Source organism: Podarcis liolepis, assembly GCF_965112155.1.
Source record: "Podarcis liolepis genome assembly, chromosome: 13".
Classification (NCBI taxonomy): Eukaryota; Metazoa; Chordata; class Lepidosauria; order Squamata; family Lacertidae; genus Podarcis; species Podarcis liolepis.
Genome location: NC_139573.1, coordinates 16358377 through 16378933, shown reverse-complemented (window position 1 = coordinate 16378933; position 20557 = coordinate 16358377). Strand labels below are relative to the sequence as shown.

Sequence of the window (20557 nt, the reverse complement as noted above, 5' to 3'; positions counted from 1 at the left end):
AACCGTGGAAATTAGGTCAGTGGCTCAGACAGAGAGCATGGCTTCTTCGCCTTGCATGGCGATGGCATGAGTCAGACGAAATGAATCTGCCCCAAACGCAGGATCTTTTTCTCTCCTCCAGCGTATTGTGCAGTAATTAATAAGAAATTAACGACCTGGTCAGGCAGAAATGAACAGAAAGCTTCTTCCCAGTGAGGAAATGCAGTGTTAGGAGAAAGATTTGCCAATTATGCTTCTATTCCAGACACTGGGTTTCTGTTCCTGAAGGTGGCAAACCACCTTTGAAATTTGGTTTCACCTCTTAACAGGCATTTCAAAAGTGAAAATAAAATACACCGATGTTACAGTTTTTTGTGGTTGTTTTTGTGCAAGGCAAACACATACATAAGTATATAAACTACATGTCTGAAATAGTACAGGAGAGCAATCCTGAAGCCATTTTGACTCTCCCAAATCATATTCTGTGGACATGACCAGCAGTGCTTTTTTTATTCTAAAAAAAAGTTTAGGGGTGCTCTTAACATGTTCTTGAGAGAGTTATTCTTAAACCAGGTTCCAGAAATATTTGTTATAAAAGGGATGTTGATTTTGTTGCAATTTCTCCCTCAACATAATGCTTAACCTGAAAATATTGAAAGGCGTATCATTTGTGTTAAGTTGTCGGTTAATAACAATTTGTGCGGGTTGTTTTAATGGTAGATCTAGATACTGAGTACAGTTTTAACTTAATGAGATTGATGGACCTGTGCAAAGGAGAAGAACTTCACAGCAGCCAAGGTTTGGTAGCGCAGGGTAATTCATTTAGCATTCATTACCAAATTTGCCTCACAGTAACATGAAAATATCAAGTATTAAAAAAATATTAAGAATTTAAAGTAAGAATCTATCTGAAAAGATTAAGGAACACCAATAGCATTTTTTTGGGAAAGCGACTTTCAAACAGCCAAGAGAGCGACACAGAAAGTTGAATTAGTTTAAAAAGGAGTTAGCAACAGAGCAAAATGAGAAAATGCTGTCGTGACTAGAAAATTCTTAGCCATCAGGCAAAAGTTACCTGCAATATTTCTAGGTGCTTCCAACCTTCTGGTGATCAGATCTGGTTGGGCTTGAGGGAAGGAACCTTCATCCCCATGGGAACTCCATTGTCTTGGCAACCAGCAAAGGGACTTTCAGTTGTCATGGCAACAAAGGAGTACTAAGTACTAGCAGCTGTTCCCACCCTTCAATCTGGTAATAAAAGCTTTCAAAACCACTACAGGTGTTTTCTGGATGTGGAGGCAACTGGATGTGAAGGCAATCTGGGATGCTAGGGATCTTGCTCTTGCAAATCATTTAACATAGGTATGTATGTTCACGTAGCAACCAGTTTCGTTTGGGACCAGTGTGCCGAAGGAAGCAAGACTGATGTACAATTATGGTGATTTGTTCCCAGTTCAGGAAGGCAGAAAACAGTGAATGCGTAAAACCATTGTTTTGTTTGCCCTGTTTCCTGATAAGGCATGAATTAGGCTCCCCTGGTTACATTTGCTTCCCATCTTTCTTACACTCACAACCTCCTTTCAGCCATGGCATCTCTTTAAGTGTTGGTGTTGACCTTTAAAGCCCTAAACGGCCTTGGTCCAGTATACCTGAACGAGCAGCTCCACCCCCATTGTTCTGCCTGGACACTGAGGTTCAGCGCCGAGGGCCTTCTGGCAGTTCCCTCGCTGCGAGAGGCCAAGTTACAGGGAACCAAGCAGAGGGCCTTCTCAGTAGTGGCCCCGCCCTGTGGAACGCCCTCCAAACAGATGTCAAGGAAATAAACAAGTATCTGACGTTTAGAAGACATCTGAAGGCAGCCCTCTTTGGAGAAGTTTTTAATGACTGATGTTTTAATGTATTTTTAATCTTTGTTGGAAGCTGCCGAGAGTGGCTGGGGAAACCCAGCCAGATGGGCAGGATATAAATAAATTGAATTTGATCCATTTTGAACTTATGTTGTGGGAAGGAAGGAAAATATCATTACTTCAACTTAGGTTATACTAACTCCTCACCAAGAAACAGTTACTCCCGATAAAATAGTAAATGCCTCTGATAGTAAAATACCACTCCCAGTAAAATAGTAAATACCACTTCTGTGGTAATTTATTTCCCTTTTGTAATTACTATCAGTGTAATATTTATTTATTATGTTAACCTTTTACAAAAACACTCGGCACTAACACCCTCTGTGTTCCCGGCCTGTTATGCGAGAATTGGCAGACCATCCCTTTTCCTTAACCCCTCACAGGGGTAGGTGAGCCATGTCAGTTGCGGTTCTCTCCTTTTCTCAGTTTTATAACCAGAAATTCAGTTTTCCACATTTCTGCTGAAATTTGTGTGTTGGAAAAAAACACACCTCACATTTTAGTGTGAATTTATTTTAATAAACACATTTTTTTGTATGTAGTTTTGACAAATATACCATACTTTTCCGTGTATAAGACTAGGTTTTTTTACTTTAAAATTATGCAAAAAACTATGGGTCATCTTATACACAGGGTAATCTCCCCCCCATTTTCTTAAATTAGAGTGCCTAAAAATAGGGGACGTCTTATATATGGGGGCAACTTATACACAGAAAAATACTCTTTTTTTGCAAAAATAGCTTACAAAAATACATTTAAACAATTAAAAACGCAACCGCCACCAATGTTACAGATATCAACAAATGGTATTGGGCAGTAGGATCAGTGCTATTCATCCGGGAAAGCCTGAGCAAACAATATAGTTTTTAGTAAAAGTCAGATGCCCCTAACAGTCGGTGCTTCCCCAGTCCTAGGTGGGAGAGCGTTCCAGAGGGAATGTTACCACCAGGTGGCCTTGCACAGCTGAGGCACCATCAGCAAGGCCTCCTCTGACAATCTCAGGGATCTGCCGAATGCATATAGAGGAAGGGTGGGGAATCTCACCCATGCAGGTGATCTTAGGGCACTTAGCAATGATGGGAGGAGCCAGATGCAGGAAGTGAGTGGAGTCAGAGAAGCAAAAAGGAAGAACTTCAGTGGATACCATTTTCACATGTATACTGTGAGCAGGGCCAGATTTAGGTTTGATGAGGCCCTAAGCTACTGAAGCTAATGGGGCCCTTTTATATGTCCAGCTGTTCTTTGTCAGCAACAAATTGCCGCTGTATTTTGTGTTTAATGTATGCTATAATCATAATAATAATTTATTTATACCCAGCCCATCTGGCTGGGTTTCCCCAGCCTCTCTGGGCAGCTTCCAACAGAATATTAAAATACAATAGTCTATTAAACATTAAAAGCTTCCCTAAACAGGGCTGCCCTCAGATGTCTTCTAAAAGTCTGGTAGTTGTTTTTCTCTTTGACATCTGGTGGGAGGGTGTTCCACAGGGCGGGTGCCACTACCGAGAAGGCTCTCTAACTTGGCTTCTCGCAGCGAGGGAACCACCAGAAGGCCCTTGGGACTGGACCTCAGTGTCCAGGCAGAAGGATGGGTGTGGAGACGCTCCTTCAGGTATACTGGACTGAGGTCGTTTAGGGCTTTAAAGGTCAGCAGCAACACTTTGAATTGTGCTCAGAAACGTACTATATGGTAATTTATGGACCTAATAGGTATCTAAAGCCATTTGCTGTATCTAGATTTTATTTTATTTGTTTTTCATCTTCTATTTTGGAAATGTGCATCCAGTTTTTTTCCTTTAATTTTTTTGGGCCCCACCAAGAGAGTGGGGCCCTAAGCTATAGCTTGTTTAGCTTATATGTAAATCTGGCACTGACGGTAAGCAGGAACATGAAAACCTGTGGTCCTTACACAAGCACAGCCCTTCATTCATGCAAGGAAGAAAGTTCATTGCAGTCGAAGGATACAATTCCAGCCTGGCAAAAGTCACTAAGGGAGGGGTGGTGGAGGGTCAGTGAGGGGTCCAGGAGGCAGGGCAGCCTGGGGGCAGGAGGGCCTGAGGTTCCCCATCCCTGATATAGTAGAAGGCAATCGTTTAGGTAACCTGGTTCTAATTTTCCTAATTTCCCCCCCAGAAACTTTCCACCAGCTGTGTGTGCCAGTGCCAAGGTGTGGAGGTTGCCCTCAGCCGCTGTGGTGGCCGCAATCCTTGTACAAAAGAATAGCCGATAACCAATTCCACACCTTGATAACCAAGGCTGCCTCCTCTCCTGTTGCATCATGGATTCCGCCTCTTTCCGGTCTGAACAATCCCCATCCAGAGGCGCAGATCCCAGGGAGCTGGCTCAGGTCCACCCAAAAGACACAGCCAGGAGACTTGGGAAGGAGCCAGACAAAAATAGCCAAGAACCACAGGGCCTGATGAGGCTCCGCCATCCCCTGAGAGCACTGGCCGAGTTAAGAGCAGATGTCCACTGTCAGTGTCTGAGGTCTTCTGCCCCCCCAGTCGAAACGTACTATACTCAACTCAACTGGCCACAAGGAGTGCTACAGAGGTGGGCAAAGGAGAAGGAGGACAGGGAGAGAAATCTTTGCCTGGATGACTGCCAAGACGCAGCCGTCAGGAGAAGCAACACATTGGACGAAGCCCCTGAGGAACATCCGTCGGGGTATGGGGAGTTGGAGGCTAAGGAAAGCGACTCCTGAAGTACCTAGCACTGAAATGAAACCCTGATGAAGGTGCTTGGACAAGAAACAATCGTGATAATATTGCCTGGTGTGGCAAGTACATAGTAAAGAATTTTCTGGTTCCTGTATTGGCTTGTTCTAGTTTAGTCTTCTGGGATTCAGGGCAGACCTGTGAAAGTGACTGGGTATAGTGGGGTCCCAAAAGAGTGGTGCACAACCAGATACTGGGCAAGCCAGGCTAATCTCAAGTTTGATTGGGTTCCTTTGTTCTAAACATGTTTACACACTGCACAAAATCGGCTTCAAAGCAGGCCTGGTGACATCTCAGAATCCAGAAGAGGCTGAGCAGGATTTGGCGCCAGTGTCAGGCCTCAGGGCTCTGCGTGGCCCCTGCCTCACCCCTTTGTATAATCATGAAACAGCAGGGAAGGTCTCAGGAGTTGTTGGTAGGCAGGAGATGCAGCCGGTAACTGGGTGGAATCAGGATCTGCCAAAAGACTCCGGCCATCTGGCCATCTGAAGCAGTGTTCACACTCTTAAGCCAGGCCATTTTCAGGTATCCTGTTGATTGAGCGTTTTGTTCACACAAAATGTGTGGGGAGGTTAGAGGATCTCGGCTTTTTATTGAGCATTCACTGTTATAGAAAAAACCTGCTCTTTTTCCCTTATGGGGCATCCAAGAGCCCATATAGAGTCCTTAAGTGGGTTCTCCATCGGTAGGAGAAAATAAGAGGCCAACCAGAGAATATTGAGAAGCAAAGCAGCTAGTAAGCCTGATCTTTATTAAACTGTTGCAACAGGGTCCTCACTCACCACATGCAGGAGGAACCCCAAACAATGGTGCGCAAGCCCTTATATAGACTTTTAAAATTGCCCACCCTGTAGCTCAAGACCACAACCCAAAACATTATACATACATCACAGAAGCCGGTGGTCTACAGCAGAAATCCTGTTTGCCAGGATATCTGTTAATGGTCACCGATTGCTTTACCTGGGCAGCCTGGCTATTCTTTTGTGATGGTAAATACTTTCCTGATGGTAAATACTTTCCTGAAACCGGGTCACAGGCTCACCCTATTCCTGCACAAATATGCCCTTAAGACAGGTAAGCAAAAGACAATTGGAAAGCTTTTCCCCATTTCCTTCCTCCTTGCATAGAAACAATTAAGGTCAATTTGGGAGAGTCAAAATAGCTTCAGGATTGCTCTCCTGTACTATTTCAGACACATGGTTTATATACTTAAGTATGTGTTTGCCTTGTACATTTATGAACGTTTATTTTATATTTAGGACATTAGAATTCTTATAACAACTCTGACTTGACTGTGGGGCAGTTACAGGATGTTGCATCAAGCAAATGCTGTCCCCCTCTTTCCATTGCATTTCCCCTCTCTTGATCACAAACATTTTGCTTTACTTATCAGAAAAAGTCTGAGATTTTTGGTGGGGAGAGTGCATTTGTTGTGCAAGAGTTGCAAAGCAACTTTAATTGCACAGCTTTACCGACTGAATCCACCAAAATAGCAACAGGACAATCAGAAATGTTGTGCTCACATTCGTAAGAACTTGTCTCTTCAGTTGTGAAGAGACAAACAGATATTGAAGCTAAGCTAATCGGCCATTCATCCTGGTTTGTTTGCAGACAGGTTAGCCAATGCTGGGTATTGAATGAGCTCTCACCCATATTTGTTTGTGAGGAGGTTAGATGGATTGTGAGGCTAGCAAGTGTTTATCTCTCACTTTCTGGGGCATTTCCCCATCACTGCAAGAAATTGGATCTTTTGAGGAACTGGGTTTCTTTTACAAGAGGGGTCATTCCATATCAAGTGATCCAATTTTCAGGTAAGATTCAGCCACATGCCAGCAAATTCAGGCTGTGCAATTAAAGCTGAATCTCACCTGAAAATAGTCACAGGCTAGAAGTGCCCTAGACTTCTCCCACCTCTCTCAGTGAAAGCTGGAGTTTTTAGGGGCCTCACAGATGTACCAAGTTCTGCACCAGAAAGCAAATGCCACAGTGTGCATCAGGAAATGCCACCAAGCAGAAAGCCGTGTCCCCACCCACATGGAATCAAGCATCCAAACATACAGCCTATGAAATTATAAAACACTTTTTCTTTATTAGTGCTGCCGGAAAAGGCAAACCCCCTGAGGACATTGGCTGAGGTGAGCCTTCACTTTTCAGGGAAACCTCTTAAGGGATTCTGACATTGGACTTTTGGCTCTCAGAGCTCCATGGTGAATGTCAGCGTAGTATCAGCCATCTTTCTTTGGTAGTCTTCATTGAACCGCTCATTCTGAGCCACCGTGAAGTGATTCTTCCAGTCCCCAACTGTCCCTATAAAAGAAACACACACAATCCACTCAGCATAATGGGGAGAAGTTTTCAATGGCACTGTCTGCTATTATGCCCCATAAACTACCAGGGTGGGTATATTCACAACGCTCAATGTCATTAGGATGTAGCAGTAATCCCTCAATGAGAGATTTTGCAAGGGCGTGGGGGGATGTTCGAAGAAAAAGTCTATATATGTTGGAGACTTAGATATCCTTCTTGTACAGTGATACCTCGGGTTACATACGCTTCAGGTTACATACGCTTCAGGTTACAGGCTCTGCTAACCCAGAAATAGTACCTTGGATTAAGAACTTTGCTTCAGGATGAGAACAGAAATCGCACGGTGGCAGCGGGAGGCCCCATTAGCTAAAGTGGTGCTTCAGGTTAAGAACAGTTTCAGGTTAAGAACGGACCTCTGGAATGAATTAAGTACTTAACCGAGGTACCACTGTATTTTCATGATGATTTGTGGTCACATGAGATACCACTTCCAATGCTGTGTGCGCCCACAAACATTTTGGAGTGGTCACACTGCTTCATTTTCCACAACTGAAATCCTGCAACTTTTTATACCACAAACGTTCTGGTTCCTTTTTGTTCCAGTTTTGCCTCACTATACCCTTCCAGACAGCAAACATGGAGTAGCATCGCAGAACAATGAATAAACCCACCGCCAATGAACATTAAAACACCATTCTGGAGGGCCCTCTAAGAAAATGCCCGTTTCCTTCAGGTGATGTGACTTGTGGGATTTCAGCATTCTGCCTGTTGAGCTTAGTTGGCACCATACAAAATAAAGATGTTGAGGGGGAAGCCATACCTTTCCTCATGAATGGGGAAATGGACAGGTCCATGACCGAGATGGGCACGCCAGCCCGGTTGGCCATGGGGTTGTCCTTCATGACTTCGAAGGAAGTGTGGCGGACAATCTTGTCCACGGTCGCCTCATCCAGTTGCTTCCCTATGAATTGCATCACCTTCTGGATCTCACGCTTTGGGTCCTGTGTGGAGATGGAGAAAGTGCAGCAGGGTTTGGCCTGAGAAAAAGGTCGCCAGGAAGGGGCAGGGTGGCACTGAGAACAGGAATGTTTAGGAGAAGTGCCTTGGCATCCCAAGCAGACAGATCTGCTTGTAAATCTTCCACAATCTGCCCATTTTTTCAAACTGGCCAACATGGAGACCTCCCTCATAATAGTGTAAAAGCCAGAAGGAAACCACATTAACAGGTTTTATTCCTTGTTTGCAGGGCTTATTGCTGTGGTCACTGTATTCTTGTCCTCCCTCAAATGCAGTCCCCCTCAACCTTGAGTCCTCCCGTCCCCCCTGTTTATAGGCCACGGTGAAGGCTGCTGTAGTGTCAAAGGGTACCTGGGACATGTGAGCAGTGTCTGCAGGATCAGGCCCGGTATCGCTAACATAGAACAAGGAGGAGGAGGCAAGTAGGCAAGATTGGAAACCAGGGTTGGAGACACAACACAGGATCTGCTGAAAGCTTATAAAATGGCAGATGAAGGTGGAGAAAGAAGACCAAGGATAGGCAGGCAAATATGTTTGTGGAGCTGTCCCACCCCCAGCTTACTAGCAGCCTCTTCCTGCTCCCTTTTGGCAAGAGATGAGGGAGAGGCGACGACAGAGCCACCATCTGATTCTCACCAGCAATTCATTCTGGGTGTGGCAGATGGGACAGGCTTTTTGACACTTTCTCCCCTATGCAGATTCACTCCACATCATCCCTGCACTATTGCCAGAGTCTGATCTCCGCAAGGAATGCTGTCCAGAAGGCCCCACCTTCCCGATCTGCTCACCTTTTTTATGTCTTCATAGAAGAGGTAGAGCACACGGTGTGTGTCTTTTGCCTTCCACCAGCCTTTGACATGATCGTACCACGGGCCCCAGCCCACTGGAAGACACAGAGTTGGGTGATGAGGAGCACAGTGACAAATCCCCCAGCAGGAGCAAAAAAACACAATGCTACTGCTGCTAACATCACCACCAAATGCAATTTATAAACACTGTCACCAACTGCATCTGACCTTTTCCTTATTCTAACTTTCTCACATGCGCAAAGTGTTGTCATTATTGCTAGAATCAAAAAGATTAGGAGGGAAGGGTGCATTGTTTTTAACTCACCTTTGCCTGCCATGAAAGTCTCAAAATATTCCTGCCATGTTCCGGGGGCAGGTACCACCTTGCTCATCCTTTGGAAATGGAAATAGGACACCATGCAGTCCTTGGCATTCCTTGCCACATAAAGGAACTGAATGGGGAAGACAAATGGGAGACATTAATGCATTTAACTAGGAGATTCAGTCATTAACAAGCTTTTTCTCCAGGAAGCACCAAGATGACAGACGTAGGACTTCTCTAGCTCACCCAAGTATCCTCTTTTCAGCATCTTTCTCTCCTTCCTTTTGCTTGCACAAAGTTTATACAGATATTACACAAGGGGTGCTTCCAAACCTAATGCCACCCCAAAATAATGACAGCCGTGTAAAGAAATATTCAGGTTGCATGATTATAGTTGTCTTGGAGGCAACACACTTTCCATAGACTTAAACCAGCTCCCTACAACTTGCCCAACAACTCAGGGAAGCTTTGTAACCTTTCCTAAACACAACCCCGGACTCCTCAGCTGGACACAGCAGCAAATAAAAGTCCTCAAAATGCTATGGGCTGCTGCAGCCACAATCAGTCTTGCATCACAAACCTGCATCCCCTCAACTATTGGATTTTTTGCAATAAGGAAAGTGAAGGGGAAATGTACTAGAAAGTGTGGACTAGCTCTTGCTTTGATGCAACGTCATCTAACCTCCCCACAACAAGTCAGGATGAATGCTCACTAAATCTATGTCTGCTAAGCTCCCCGCAAAACTAATCAGGATGAATGGTCAATATATTAACAGGTCATCTGGAAGCACCCACATTACAGTCTTCACAGAGCATTTGTTCTGATTTGTGTGCAGGGAGGTTATACAACAATGGCATCCATCCTGTTTCGTTTGCATGGTGGTTATACATTTCCCCACTGCTGATCATTCATTCACACCAAACTTTGCAGTGTATATCCCCATTACTTACCAAACTGCAAAAAGCACTTCAATCTATTTTAACTGCTGGGACTGGGCAGAGGAGGAATGGTGGAGACCGCCTCCCCATCCTGAACCTTCCAGGGAGGAGGAAGAGGAAGACAGTATAGATTTACAACAGGGGGTTGAGGGAGGTCGCAGCTCAGAGGCAGATGAGGGGGAAAGTTGGGAAATCATGGGAGAGCCAGAGCAACAACTGGCTGACATGCAGTCATTAGAAAGCATTGCAGACCCTCCATCTCCCAGAACCCGGCGAGCCTTAAAAGTAGGAGAGCAAAGAGTTCGAAGACAAGGACACGTAGCAGCACCCATAGAGGAGACGATAAAAATGACGAATGAGGAAGTGGGAGAGATGGGGGGGTGGAGATTCACTTGGGACAACGCCATTATCCAAGAGGCTGGGCTCTATAGCCTCTCTCTGTAAAGACTGAAATGAAAAAGGGCAGTAAGAAACTCTTCTGTGTCTTTATACTTTCCTTGGCAACCAGCCAGGATCCGCTGACAGCACCCTGACAACTGCAGAGATCTAATGTTCTGGTATGTGCCTGAATCCCTCGTGCAGAATACAGACAGTCTGGAGCTGACCCTGCCTAGCAATGCAACAGCATCATATATCCTTGGACCATTCTCTCGCAAAGGTCACAAGAGGCTGAGAGGCACCCCATGGAGTCCAGATACCTGTTTGCCACGTGGTGGCAGCTGAACCACATAGGACATGTGCGACCGTCCCACAACAAAAAGACTTTCATCGCATCCAGACAAACATCTGGAAATGGGAAGTAGCTGCTCCGGCAGTTGGGTTGAATCTGGTTTACAAGCCAAGCGGTAGAGAGCTGCCTAAGGTCCAAATTTGGGAATGGGAAACCTGTGCCCCTCCAAGATGTGGTCAGATTCCAACTCCTATCAGCCCCAGCTAATGTAGCCAACCTTTAGGGATAATGGGAGTTGTAGTTCAACAACATCTGGAGGGCCACAGATGTTGAAATTAATTGCGCGAATGCAATTACTATGCACATTTTTTTAAAATGTAAAGAGCAGGTCTGAGGGTGCTGGAACCACAGGGAGTGGAAAGGGAGAGATTAGCTCTTCACCATGGTCTGAATCCCAAGGAATATTGTCTCTGCAAAGCTATTTGAATCAGAAAGACATTTTTGTTGCAACATTGCAATGGAGGGGAGAAGGAGGAGTCCTGCTTAGGGTATCTCACAGCTGTTATTGATATTTTTATATTTTTAAAAGCATACATGCTGATTGCCTTCCCGAAATTAGCATGGCACCTAGTTTAGCCCTAGGATCTACCTCTCAGAATGAAGCAAAAGGGTGTCTCTTCCCAAAGTGTGAGGCCCCCTTTCCCATCCCTTACCTTGCAGTTCTGCTCCCAAAAGGACCGAGGGAGCAACTGCACAGGGAGATGGGTTTTCAGAGTCCGTGGAGAAGGCATCGCGTTCGCTTGATCAACCCCTGCTCAAAGAAGAGTGAGGCATTAGTGGCAGAACAGGGATGGGAGAACATCCTGTCCCATTTCGGAGGGCAAAACACAGCGAAAAAGGAATCCATTTCAAAATCCAAATCAAGTTACATGATTGGCCTTTCCGGGAGACCTGGGGAAGGTGGTTATGATGATAAACCCATTTTATAATGTTATAGGATTGAAGGGTTGGTTTGGAGGAAACCTATGGGTTCCAACCAAGCCTGTGGTTTTGTATCTACAACATGGCAGCCTGTACAAGAGGGAACCTGCTGAACTGGTCAGAATGGTCTCTTTTTCAAAATGAGGGCCCTGGCCAAGTCTGTTAAGCATCCTATCTGCAGATGCCTAGAAGCTGGCGAAGACCAGGTGTGTTGCCATAGAAACAACTGGAGATGCTTCTGGAGGAGAAGAGTGGTCCTTTCCCCATCTCACCTGGCTGGATACCATTTCATTCTAGAAAGCGGGGGGGGGGGAGGCCGGGGGGGGGCTAATCTGGGGTGAGTTTTGTCTGGGCTGGAAGCTAGAGAAAGACAGGGACAGAGGCTCCCTGGAAACCTAAAGGGGAGGCCAAGATCTGCTGGAATGTTCCTTCTGTGAGCCTATGCTCAGGTTGCACATCTGTGCAAGTAAAGCCATATTTCCTAAAGATGCCACAGTCTCCAGGGACCTTCATTCCAAGGAAAGTGAGTAAAAGCAGTCTCTCCCCGCCCAGAGATTGGGTTGGGCACCACAGGAATATGGATGGTGCTGTATTTGTCACCTGAGGGCTGGGGTGGCCGTGCCCACTCAATGAATGGGTGGCGATGATGCACAGGGGCCCGCTGGCATTTCTCCAGGTCGCCTTCTTGTTGGATCATATCCACTATCTCTTGTATCCAGGTGGTACCTGGCATAATGCGCAGAGAGAGAGAGAGAGAGAGAGAGAGAGAGAGAGAAGGAAAATCAGCAGTCATATATTCAGGCCCAGTCTTTTGCCCAGGACCTCAGCTCTCTTGCCCTGTCTGCTATTTAAAACTTAAATCCCCAACAGGGATCCACAACAGGGCTCTTGTGCATGCTGTATACAGCTCAGCACCCATGTGACTCCAGCCACTAATGCATATTGCTTTCCATCTATCACTATGAACTAGCAGGTGCAAAGTTGTGTTGTGGATCTGTGCCCAGAAAGTTTACAGTAATCAGTAGCACAGCAAGCTAATTATTCTGCATCCTGAATAGATTTTGCATATTTACCACTATGTGCCAACTTTGCACACTTTATATTGCTTCTGCTAGCTGTAAGAAAAGGAGATACAGAGACCTTTAAAGCCCTCTCTGAAAACATGGTTTTAAGCACAGCATTCAAACTCACTAGGACTAGGAACTTGGTTTTTTTAATAATAATAATAACAATAAACACACAAAGGAGGAACCTAGAGATTCTGAGCCCTGTATGTGCTCTGAAAATAAAAAGAACAAACATTAATGCATGGAATGATCACCACCCACAGAGCTGAATGTAATAATCGTCTACCTGGCACAGACACAGGCAAACTCGGCCCGCCAGATGTTTTGGGACTACAACTCCCATCATCCCTAGCTAACAGGACCAGTGGTCAGGGATGATGGGAATTGTAGTCCCAAAACATCTGGAGGGCTGAGTTTGTCTATGCCTGACCTAGCAGAACCGTCTTTCTGAAGGCAATATAGGACTCTTGCTGGACTCATCTTCAGTTTTGTGCTCCTGAAACTCCCAAACTGGATGCAGCTTTGTCCCTGGATAATTTACCTGCTTTGGGATATGTACAAATGAGCAGGTCGTCTGGCTTCGCCTGGAAGCTCTGGATCCGGCTCCATTCCAGACAAGTAGCCTTTGCCAGGGGAATCCCGTCCACTTCGCCCAGCTCGGGGCGCCCCTCTGGTTGGGCATCTTTCCCTTGTCCTGTAGGCATTGCTCTCTGCTGGGGAAACAAGACACAAGGAAAATACAGCGCCTTGCATTATTATGCGTCTCTGTCTTTGAGGGAAGAGACCTTCCATGGTTGCTACCGTAAGCGTTTGGGTTATGGTTGCCATCTCTCTCTTTGTTATATATATCAGGACTCTTGAGCCTTTAACAACAACAGGCATGCACAACACAGCTGGAGGTGGGTTTCCTCAGAAGGGCTTCTTCACCTTTTTAATTTCTGCCTGCCAAAAGGCGCAAGAGCCCTGCCAGAGAAAAAGGAAGGCAGGAAAAGAGGAGGATACAGTCATGGCCCCTGTGCATCCCCATTGGACCCACAGCTTCTCTCAGATAGCTCTGCCCCCCTCCACAACCTCTTCCCTACCTTTCCATCCACCAGGGCGCTGGGTATTATAGCTATTTGAGGGGTAAACTACAGTTCCCAGTTTTCTTTTTTGGGTGGATAAGTGCTTTAAATGTGTGGCGTGCGTGGGAATGTCGTGGATAGTAGGAGAGGATATATTGATTAAATATTATCCTTCCTAACTCACACTTGTGAGTCAGTAGATTCGTTTGAATCTCTTTACTTAAGCAATCCAATCTGGATTGTCCAGATTGGGTTTGATCCCAGTAAATTCCCCCTTTATCCCTCCTAAAAAGAATAAAGGCACAACAGTCTTCTTTTAAAAGTATAACAAGAAGTTTACTTACATTCAGTTCACAGTAGGTTCCCTGAAGGCAGGCTTTAGCTTGAAGTTACAGAAACCAGAGTGGACTCATTCCATGTAGGGATATAAGCCCATGCCCTGCTGGCTGAGAGCCAGCAGACAGCTAAATACATCAGTATCGGAAGAAAGCAGCAAAAGAGAGAAAGGGAAGATGGCTGTGTGAGCAGCTCTTGTACAGGGTCTCATAGGGCCCCGCCCATCTACCTGGCCACACGCAGGGGGAGGATGCTCCAGACCAGGTGTGACAGGAAGTCCTCCTGGCTGCAGTAACATCCCCCTCTGTGTCTGCTCAGGGCAAACAGGAAGTGTTGTACTTGCCTGCTTACGTTATATCCCACAGCGTGTCTGCAGCCTGTGTCTTGGGGCACTTTAAAATTTAACGTGTCACAGAAGAATCACTCTCTGTTGCATCTAGGTAGGCAGAGGCTCTGCAGTGGACAAATGGCCAGATCACATATTGTCCGTCCCCCCTCCCCCATAAACTTAAAATGTTATAGGTTAAGAAAAATGTAAATTGAATGGGGCAGGGAAGAAGGCTCAGGTGTGAGTTTGAAACACCCTAAAATTCCTTGTCCAAGCAGAGAGTGGACACTCATTTGGGGTTTAGCAGGAACCTCTTGAGACAGACCGCTTAGATTTAGATGGTACTACATGAGGTCTATATACTGGTTGATTGTAATGAAGCCCCAAAGCAGTTTGCAAAAAGAATAAGACAATCAAATCATCAGTAAAAAACAAAAACAAAACCCAATTCAGTTAAAAACAACTATTTTAAACATCCCACAATTACTGTAATTCAAACTGTAAGCTAAAAGCCAGTTCAAAACACATGACAGCACATGTCTGGGTAGGTTTGCCTAAACAGAAATATTTTCAGCAGGCACCAAAAAGAGTACAGTACAGGGAAACCAGGGAGCGCTTCAAAGTGTGGGGTACTGCCACTCCGAAAGACCAACTTATTGCCAGTTTTGTACCTTTCGTCCTTGCCGAGTTGATGTTGAATTTCAAAGACTTCCCGGTTGGGTCCTTCCCTGCAGCAGCCACAACTGGAAAGGAAACCGGGTCTGATTGGTTCCTAGTTGAAAAGCTTGGAAGGTCCCTCCCAGAAGAGGTGGATTAAAAGCTTTCCCCTCCAAAGCTTTGTAGCGTAAAAGCTACACAGTTAAACTTCCTAAGTACTTTTGGGTTGTTTTCTCGACAATTTAACCAGGCAGTTAGCTGCCGTCTGCCCCCAGCCTTGACAAAACAGATTCCGCTCCTCAGCTGCCTTTAAAGTTAAATAGGAGCACGGCAGGTGACATCAGTTTTGCATTCCTGGAACTGTGAAGGATCACTAAGCTGGACCTATGCGGAGCACTGCCAGTAAATTTGCTCTTCAAACCTTGGAGGGAGGGAGTTTGAATAGCTACATAAAGAAGCAAAAATCCTTCCCATCCTCCAAGGGGTGATCGGAGGAAACTTGAGGAAGGAGGGGGAGCCATTTGGGGAAGGGATTTTTTTTTGTGGGGAGAGAGGTATTTTCAGAGGAAAAGGATTAAGGTCTTTCCCACACCATGCCAGTCTTTTGCTGGAGTTCACAGGGTGTCTTTGGGAAGGAGATCTACTAGGAAGTAAGTGCCATATACTGTATAGTTTGGTCTCCAGGGGATTAGAAGCCCCCAAATTTCTCTTCAAACCAATACATGATTTTTGGAATGCAAAATTCTTCCCCAGATTGCCTGCTGCTCTGGAAGGCTTGCTGTTGCTGTTTTTGTTTGGAAGCTCTGGATCTGATGCCAATTCAATAGCAGTGGATTTAAGATGGGGAATCCTGTCTACTTTACCCAGCAGAGTCTGTCACTTTGCTCTTCAAGGTTTAACCAACAAGTTCATGTCTTTGAGACCAAAAGTGTGATGTGGTTCGGGCGTTGCTGTCTAACGGAGGGTCATTAGATGGGCAGCTCTCTCTGTAACACTTCATCAGTTTTGATTTGACAGCCATTTGGATTAGGCTCAAGATGTGTGGAAATTCTGAAGGAGCCCAAACCATCACCAAAGTCAGATGATACTGATGGGCTGGCTGAAGGCCACCGTTGTGGGATGGCTGGATGCAGAGGAGGGTGGGAGGCACCAGCTGGGGAACCCCCAAGGGAAGAAGGCTCAGAGCCCAGGGAGTGGTGGTGGGACAACAATGAGTTGTCAGAGTGAGAAGAGTGGGAGGAGGTGTCGGAAGCTGAAGAGGTAACAGGGCTTAGTGAGCAGGAAGAGTCTGTGGCAGAGAGCAGTTCAGTATCAGAGGCAGAAGCGGAGGCTGGAGAGGAGGGGGGCCAAGAGACAGAGATGAGGCAGGCCATTGAAGCAGCTGGGGTGTCATCCCCTCCTCCTGTGACCAGCTCCCCTCTCCCCTGGTGTCCCAGAACCAGAAAAGGTATGAAGAGGGAAGAGCAAAGACAGATACAGTGACAGAGTCTCAGATTGCTTGGGAAGGACCTGGGGGAGGAAGAGACTTAGGCAACTGTGGAAAGGCAGTCCTCACAACTGCCACATAGAGGCAATATCTGCTGGGATGAGTGGCTGTGCTCATTAGGCCTGGCCTTCTGAGCTGACCGTGCTTTATTAAATAAAGAGTTAATATCATTGATGCTGAGTGATTTATTGTTGACCTGCTCCTGGCACCCACGTCCGACAGCCACCAGCTCAGAAACAATTACTGCATGATTTTTGAACTGGATCATCAATTGCGTGTAACGTTGGAAAACCCCCCCCCCCATCTCACTCATGAGCTGGTGCCTCTGCTGTGAGGTAGGTTAGGCTGAGAGAGATAACTAGGCCCAAGGTCATCAAGTGAGCTTCATGGATGAAGCAGGAATTTGAACCCGGGTCTCCTCAGTCCTGGTCCAACACTTTGCTGCTATACCACCCTGGCTCTCTTGTTCTCACAGTGGCCAACCGGATGCCTGGAGGAAACCCACATGCAGGACATGAACGCAACAGCGCTCTCTTAATCCTTGGCAATTCCCTGCATACTGCCTCCAATGGCAGAGGTAGACCCAGCTATCGTGGAAGTTGGAAAATGAACCGTTTCCACCTCTGCGGCTCAACAGCATCCATTCCACACTTGGCGCCTTGAAGGGAAACATGTCTCTTGCTTATGCACAATGGAGGACTAGAGACTCAGTGATCTGAAGGGACAGGCCAGCATCTGGCAACACTGCGTTTACAGGCACAAAACCACTTCGGAAATTTTCCAGAAGAATCCCTAGTGAACTCATTGGGGGCTGCGGTCACACCCAGACTTGCCCGGTTCCTGTTAATTCCAGTGAAACTTGCCTGAAGAGCACTGAGTCCACAGGTTTGCTCTCTCTCGCTCTCTCTCCTCTTTGCTCTCCAAGCTTAAGCAGAAAATTCACATCATGGTAGGTCTCTGCCTCTGGGTGAAATTATTTGCCTCTTAAGGCACCCTTTTCTTAATTTGCAGCCAATCACATCCAGAATTTAGCTGTGCATACTCCTACAACATCAAGCTTGTTCAGTTCAGTCTGCCAACACCATTTAACAGAAGAGGAGGAGGAGGAGGAGGAGGAGGAGGAGGAGGAGGAGGAGGAGGAGGAGGAGAAGGAAGAAGAAGAAGAAGAAGAAGAAGAAGAAGAAGAAGAAGAAGAAGAAGAAGTAGAAGAAGAAGAAGAGGAGGAGGAGGAGTAGTAGTTTGTATTTGATAACCCACTTTATCACTACCCTAAGGAGTCTCAAAGCAGCTAACATTCTCCTTTCCCTTCCTCCCCCACAACAAACTCTGTGAGGTGAGTGGGGCTGAGAGATTTCAGAGAAGTGTGACTAGCCCAAGGTCACCCAGCAGCTGCATGTGGAGGAGCGGAGACGTGAACTCGGTTCACCAGATTACGAGACTACCGCTCTTAACCACTACACCACAGAGATTTTAAAGGAGAAAGTGGTGAAGAGTCTCCTAGACGTAGCTACTTACATGGATCTGTCCAACAGCCAAGCGCTCTGGGGTTCCTGGAAATGCCAAGTGTGGCCTCAGTGGCTAATCTTTTCTTTTTTACATTGAAACATACTGTAGGTCATTTGATTGGCAGAACCCCAACCCAATCACCATTGCTAGCTTCCAAGAGACTTCCCTTTCCACAACCTGTTTGAGCTTAATCCCAGTTCCAAAGTCCATCTGCTTAGTTTGATCAGTGATATGGTTATGAATTGTATCAAGAACCCCCCCTTGTTTGTTCCTGGGCATACCTGCCTAGATCACCAATGATTTATAGCCACCTCTTTACTTTTGACACCTTTCTGCATTCAAACTGCACTTGTTTTATCTAAAGAGGGGTGTTGTAGTTCTGTAGAAAGGCAGAGAAAGTTCTGTATGTGGGGGGAGTGGCAGAATCTCAAGCTGGGCACCAGTCATCTTGCTGCTGCAAAAACACACACCACAGTCTCAATTTCTGACTCTCTCATATGGAAATAAGCCCTGCTGGACCAGGACAAAGGCCCATCTATTCCAGCATCCTGGTCTCACTGTGACCAAGGGAACAAAAAGGAACCAAGCCTGACAGTGCTTTCCCCATTTGTGTTCCCCAGCAGCAGGTATCCAGAGGCATACTGGCCATCGGCAGTAGAGGTAGAATGTCAGCATAGCTATGGATAGCCCTGTGCTCCATGAATTTGTCTAATACTCTTTGAATAAACCCACTCAAGTTGGTGAACACCACTACATCTTGCGGTAGAGAATTCTAGAGTTTAGCTAGACCCTTTGAGGAATAGCCCATCTTTTTTTTAGGGCCCGAATTGTCTAGTATTCATTAGAATCGAACACTTCGTACATACAGTGGTACCTCGGGTTACATACGCTTCAGGTTACAGACTCTGCTAACCCAGAAATAGTGCTTCAGGTTAAGAACTTAGCTTAAGGATGAGAACAGAAATCGTGTTCCGGCGGCGCGGTGGCAGCAGTAGGCCCCATTAGCTAAAGTGGTGCTTCAGGTTAAGAACAGTTTCAGGTTAAGAACGGACCTCCGGAACGAATTAAGTACGTAACCAGAGGTACTACTGTACGTACTAAACGAGGCATGCCCAAAGTCCGCCAGTTGGTTTAATCCGCCCCCCCCAAACCTCAATCTTCAATCGTATAAAAAAACCTCAACAACTTTGGGGTAAAATCCTAAAAAAAGGTTAACAACTTTGGTCGGCCATTATGGCCCTTCACTTCATCACTTCATCAAATCTGGCCCTTTGGACACCACTGTACTAAATGCTTTGTTTGCGCTATACTGAATTGCTCGATATTATTCTTGGGATAAAATGCCCCTGCTTTTTCAATCAAACTCAACTGAACTAAACTTACACATTAAGCACCAATCTAACGGAGACCAGAGAGGATGCAGAGTACAGATCCATTACCAAAATTAAGCAGATGGGAATTGACTCACTTACTAGGGTCATACCCATGCAGCAAAGTGATTCACCGTCAAATCCTTTTCCTGAAACTCTGGGCGTTGTTGTTTTGTGAAGAGAGGCTAGGGACTTCTGAAAGAGGATTCTTTGCACCTCAACAGAATTCAAATTCCCAGGATTTCTGAGAAGTGAGGACAGGCAAAATGATACAAACCCGATGTGTGTAGCGTTCATACAGCCTAATCGCTGGATCACATATTACGTGGTAAACTTGCCATTTCTTTTTTGATAGGCTTGTTCCCATGTTACACTAAAGACAGGTAGGTAGAAGCTGTCTCTTTCTACATGTGCCCAAGCGTTTATGCAGCTACAGACTGCAAGACTGTATCTCAACCACTTATGCCACACAGATCACGCTCTCCTTTAATATAACTGGTAAGCACTCCTAATTTCTCTCTGCATGGCTAGCACATCACACCAGGGGTTGTGGAAGCTTTATTAAATTTGTAGCCTGATACGGAATGGGGGGGGGGCATGTCTTCTTCACCTTCTTCTTCGCTACAATATATCCATTTATTTCCATCTGCCAAGCCCTTCCTCCGGGCGATGCCAGGTGACAGACTATGAAACATGGACCATTGTCTTCTCAGGATGTGCTTATCTGCGCATATCTCCAGCTCTGCATATTCCCCCCTCCCTCCTCCATATCTCCAGCTCTCTGCATATTCCCCCCTCCCTCCTCCATATGTTAATCTGTGTAACCCAACCTTTCCTTAATGTATTCGTGATGTAACTGGGATGTATTTTGCACTGTATTCTGGGATATGGAGGGAAATTTCAAAAGTTCATGTCACCCCTTTCTCGCTGTTCAATCTCGCCTTGAACCTGTTGCGCAATAAACTTGGATCTTCTGCAGTTTGCTCCTGCTTCCGGCTGAGCTCATTTTCTTCCGCATGGACCCGCGGACCTAGTCCGACGAGCTGGGTGGCAGAGTAGCCCTGCACCCAGATTTTTCCGTAACATAGCCCAACCTGGGAAGGTAGCTAGGAGAAG

General features: G+C 46.0%; 1 protein-coding gene and 1 long non-coding RNA gene across 8 annotated transcripts; one reads left to right on the top strand and one right to left on the bottom strand.

The window, feature by feature from the left end:
* The first annotated feature begins 1189 nt into the window (after positions 1-1189).
* On the top strand, positions 1190-4700 carry LOC310692333. Its single transcript, XR_014518723.1, has 2 exons — positions 1190-1341; positions 4020-4700. It is a non-coding gene; the product is annotated as an uncharacterized lncRNA (long non-coding RNA).
* A 1967-nt stretch (positions 4701-6667) lies between these two features.
* Positions 6668-19826, bottom strand: LOC310691167 (sulfotransferase 1C2-like). Of its 7 annotated transcripts, none has more exons than XM_083470813.1 (10): positions 19544-19826; positions 18391-18522; positions 15094-15165; positions 13236-13404; positions 12228-12353; positions 11360-11457; positions 9041-9167; positions 8716-8810; positions 7731-7911; positions 6668-6910 (listed from the first exon to the last, which is right to left on the bottom strand). In XM_083470813.1, the coding sequence occupies exons 4-10, from the start codon at positions 13396-13398 to the stop codon at positions 6798-6800; spliced, it is 903 nt and encodes a 300-aa protein (XP_083326939.1). In that variant the 5' UTR covers positions 13399-13404; positions 15094-15165; positions 18391-18522; positions 19544-19826; the 3' UTR covers positions 6668-6797. The 7 variants fall into 7 exon arrangements, with proteins under 7 accessions (XP_083326939.1, XP_083326936.1, XP_083326940.1 ...); XM_083470810.1 differs by having other exon boundaries at positions 13236-13407; positions 18391-18525; positions 19544-19758; XM_083470814.1 differs by lacking the exon at positions 15094-15165 and having other exon boundaries at positions 13236-13407; positions 18391-18525; positions 19544-19759.
* Positions 19827-20557: the final 731 nt, after the last annotated feature.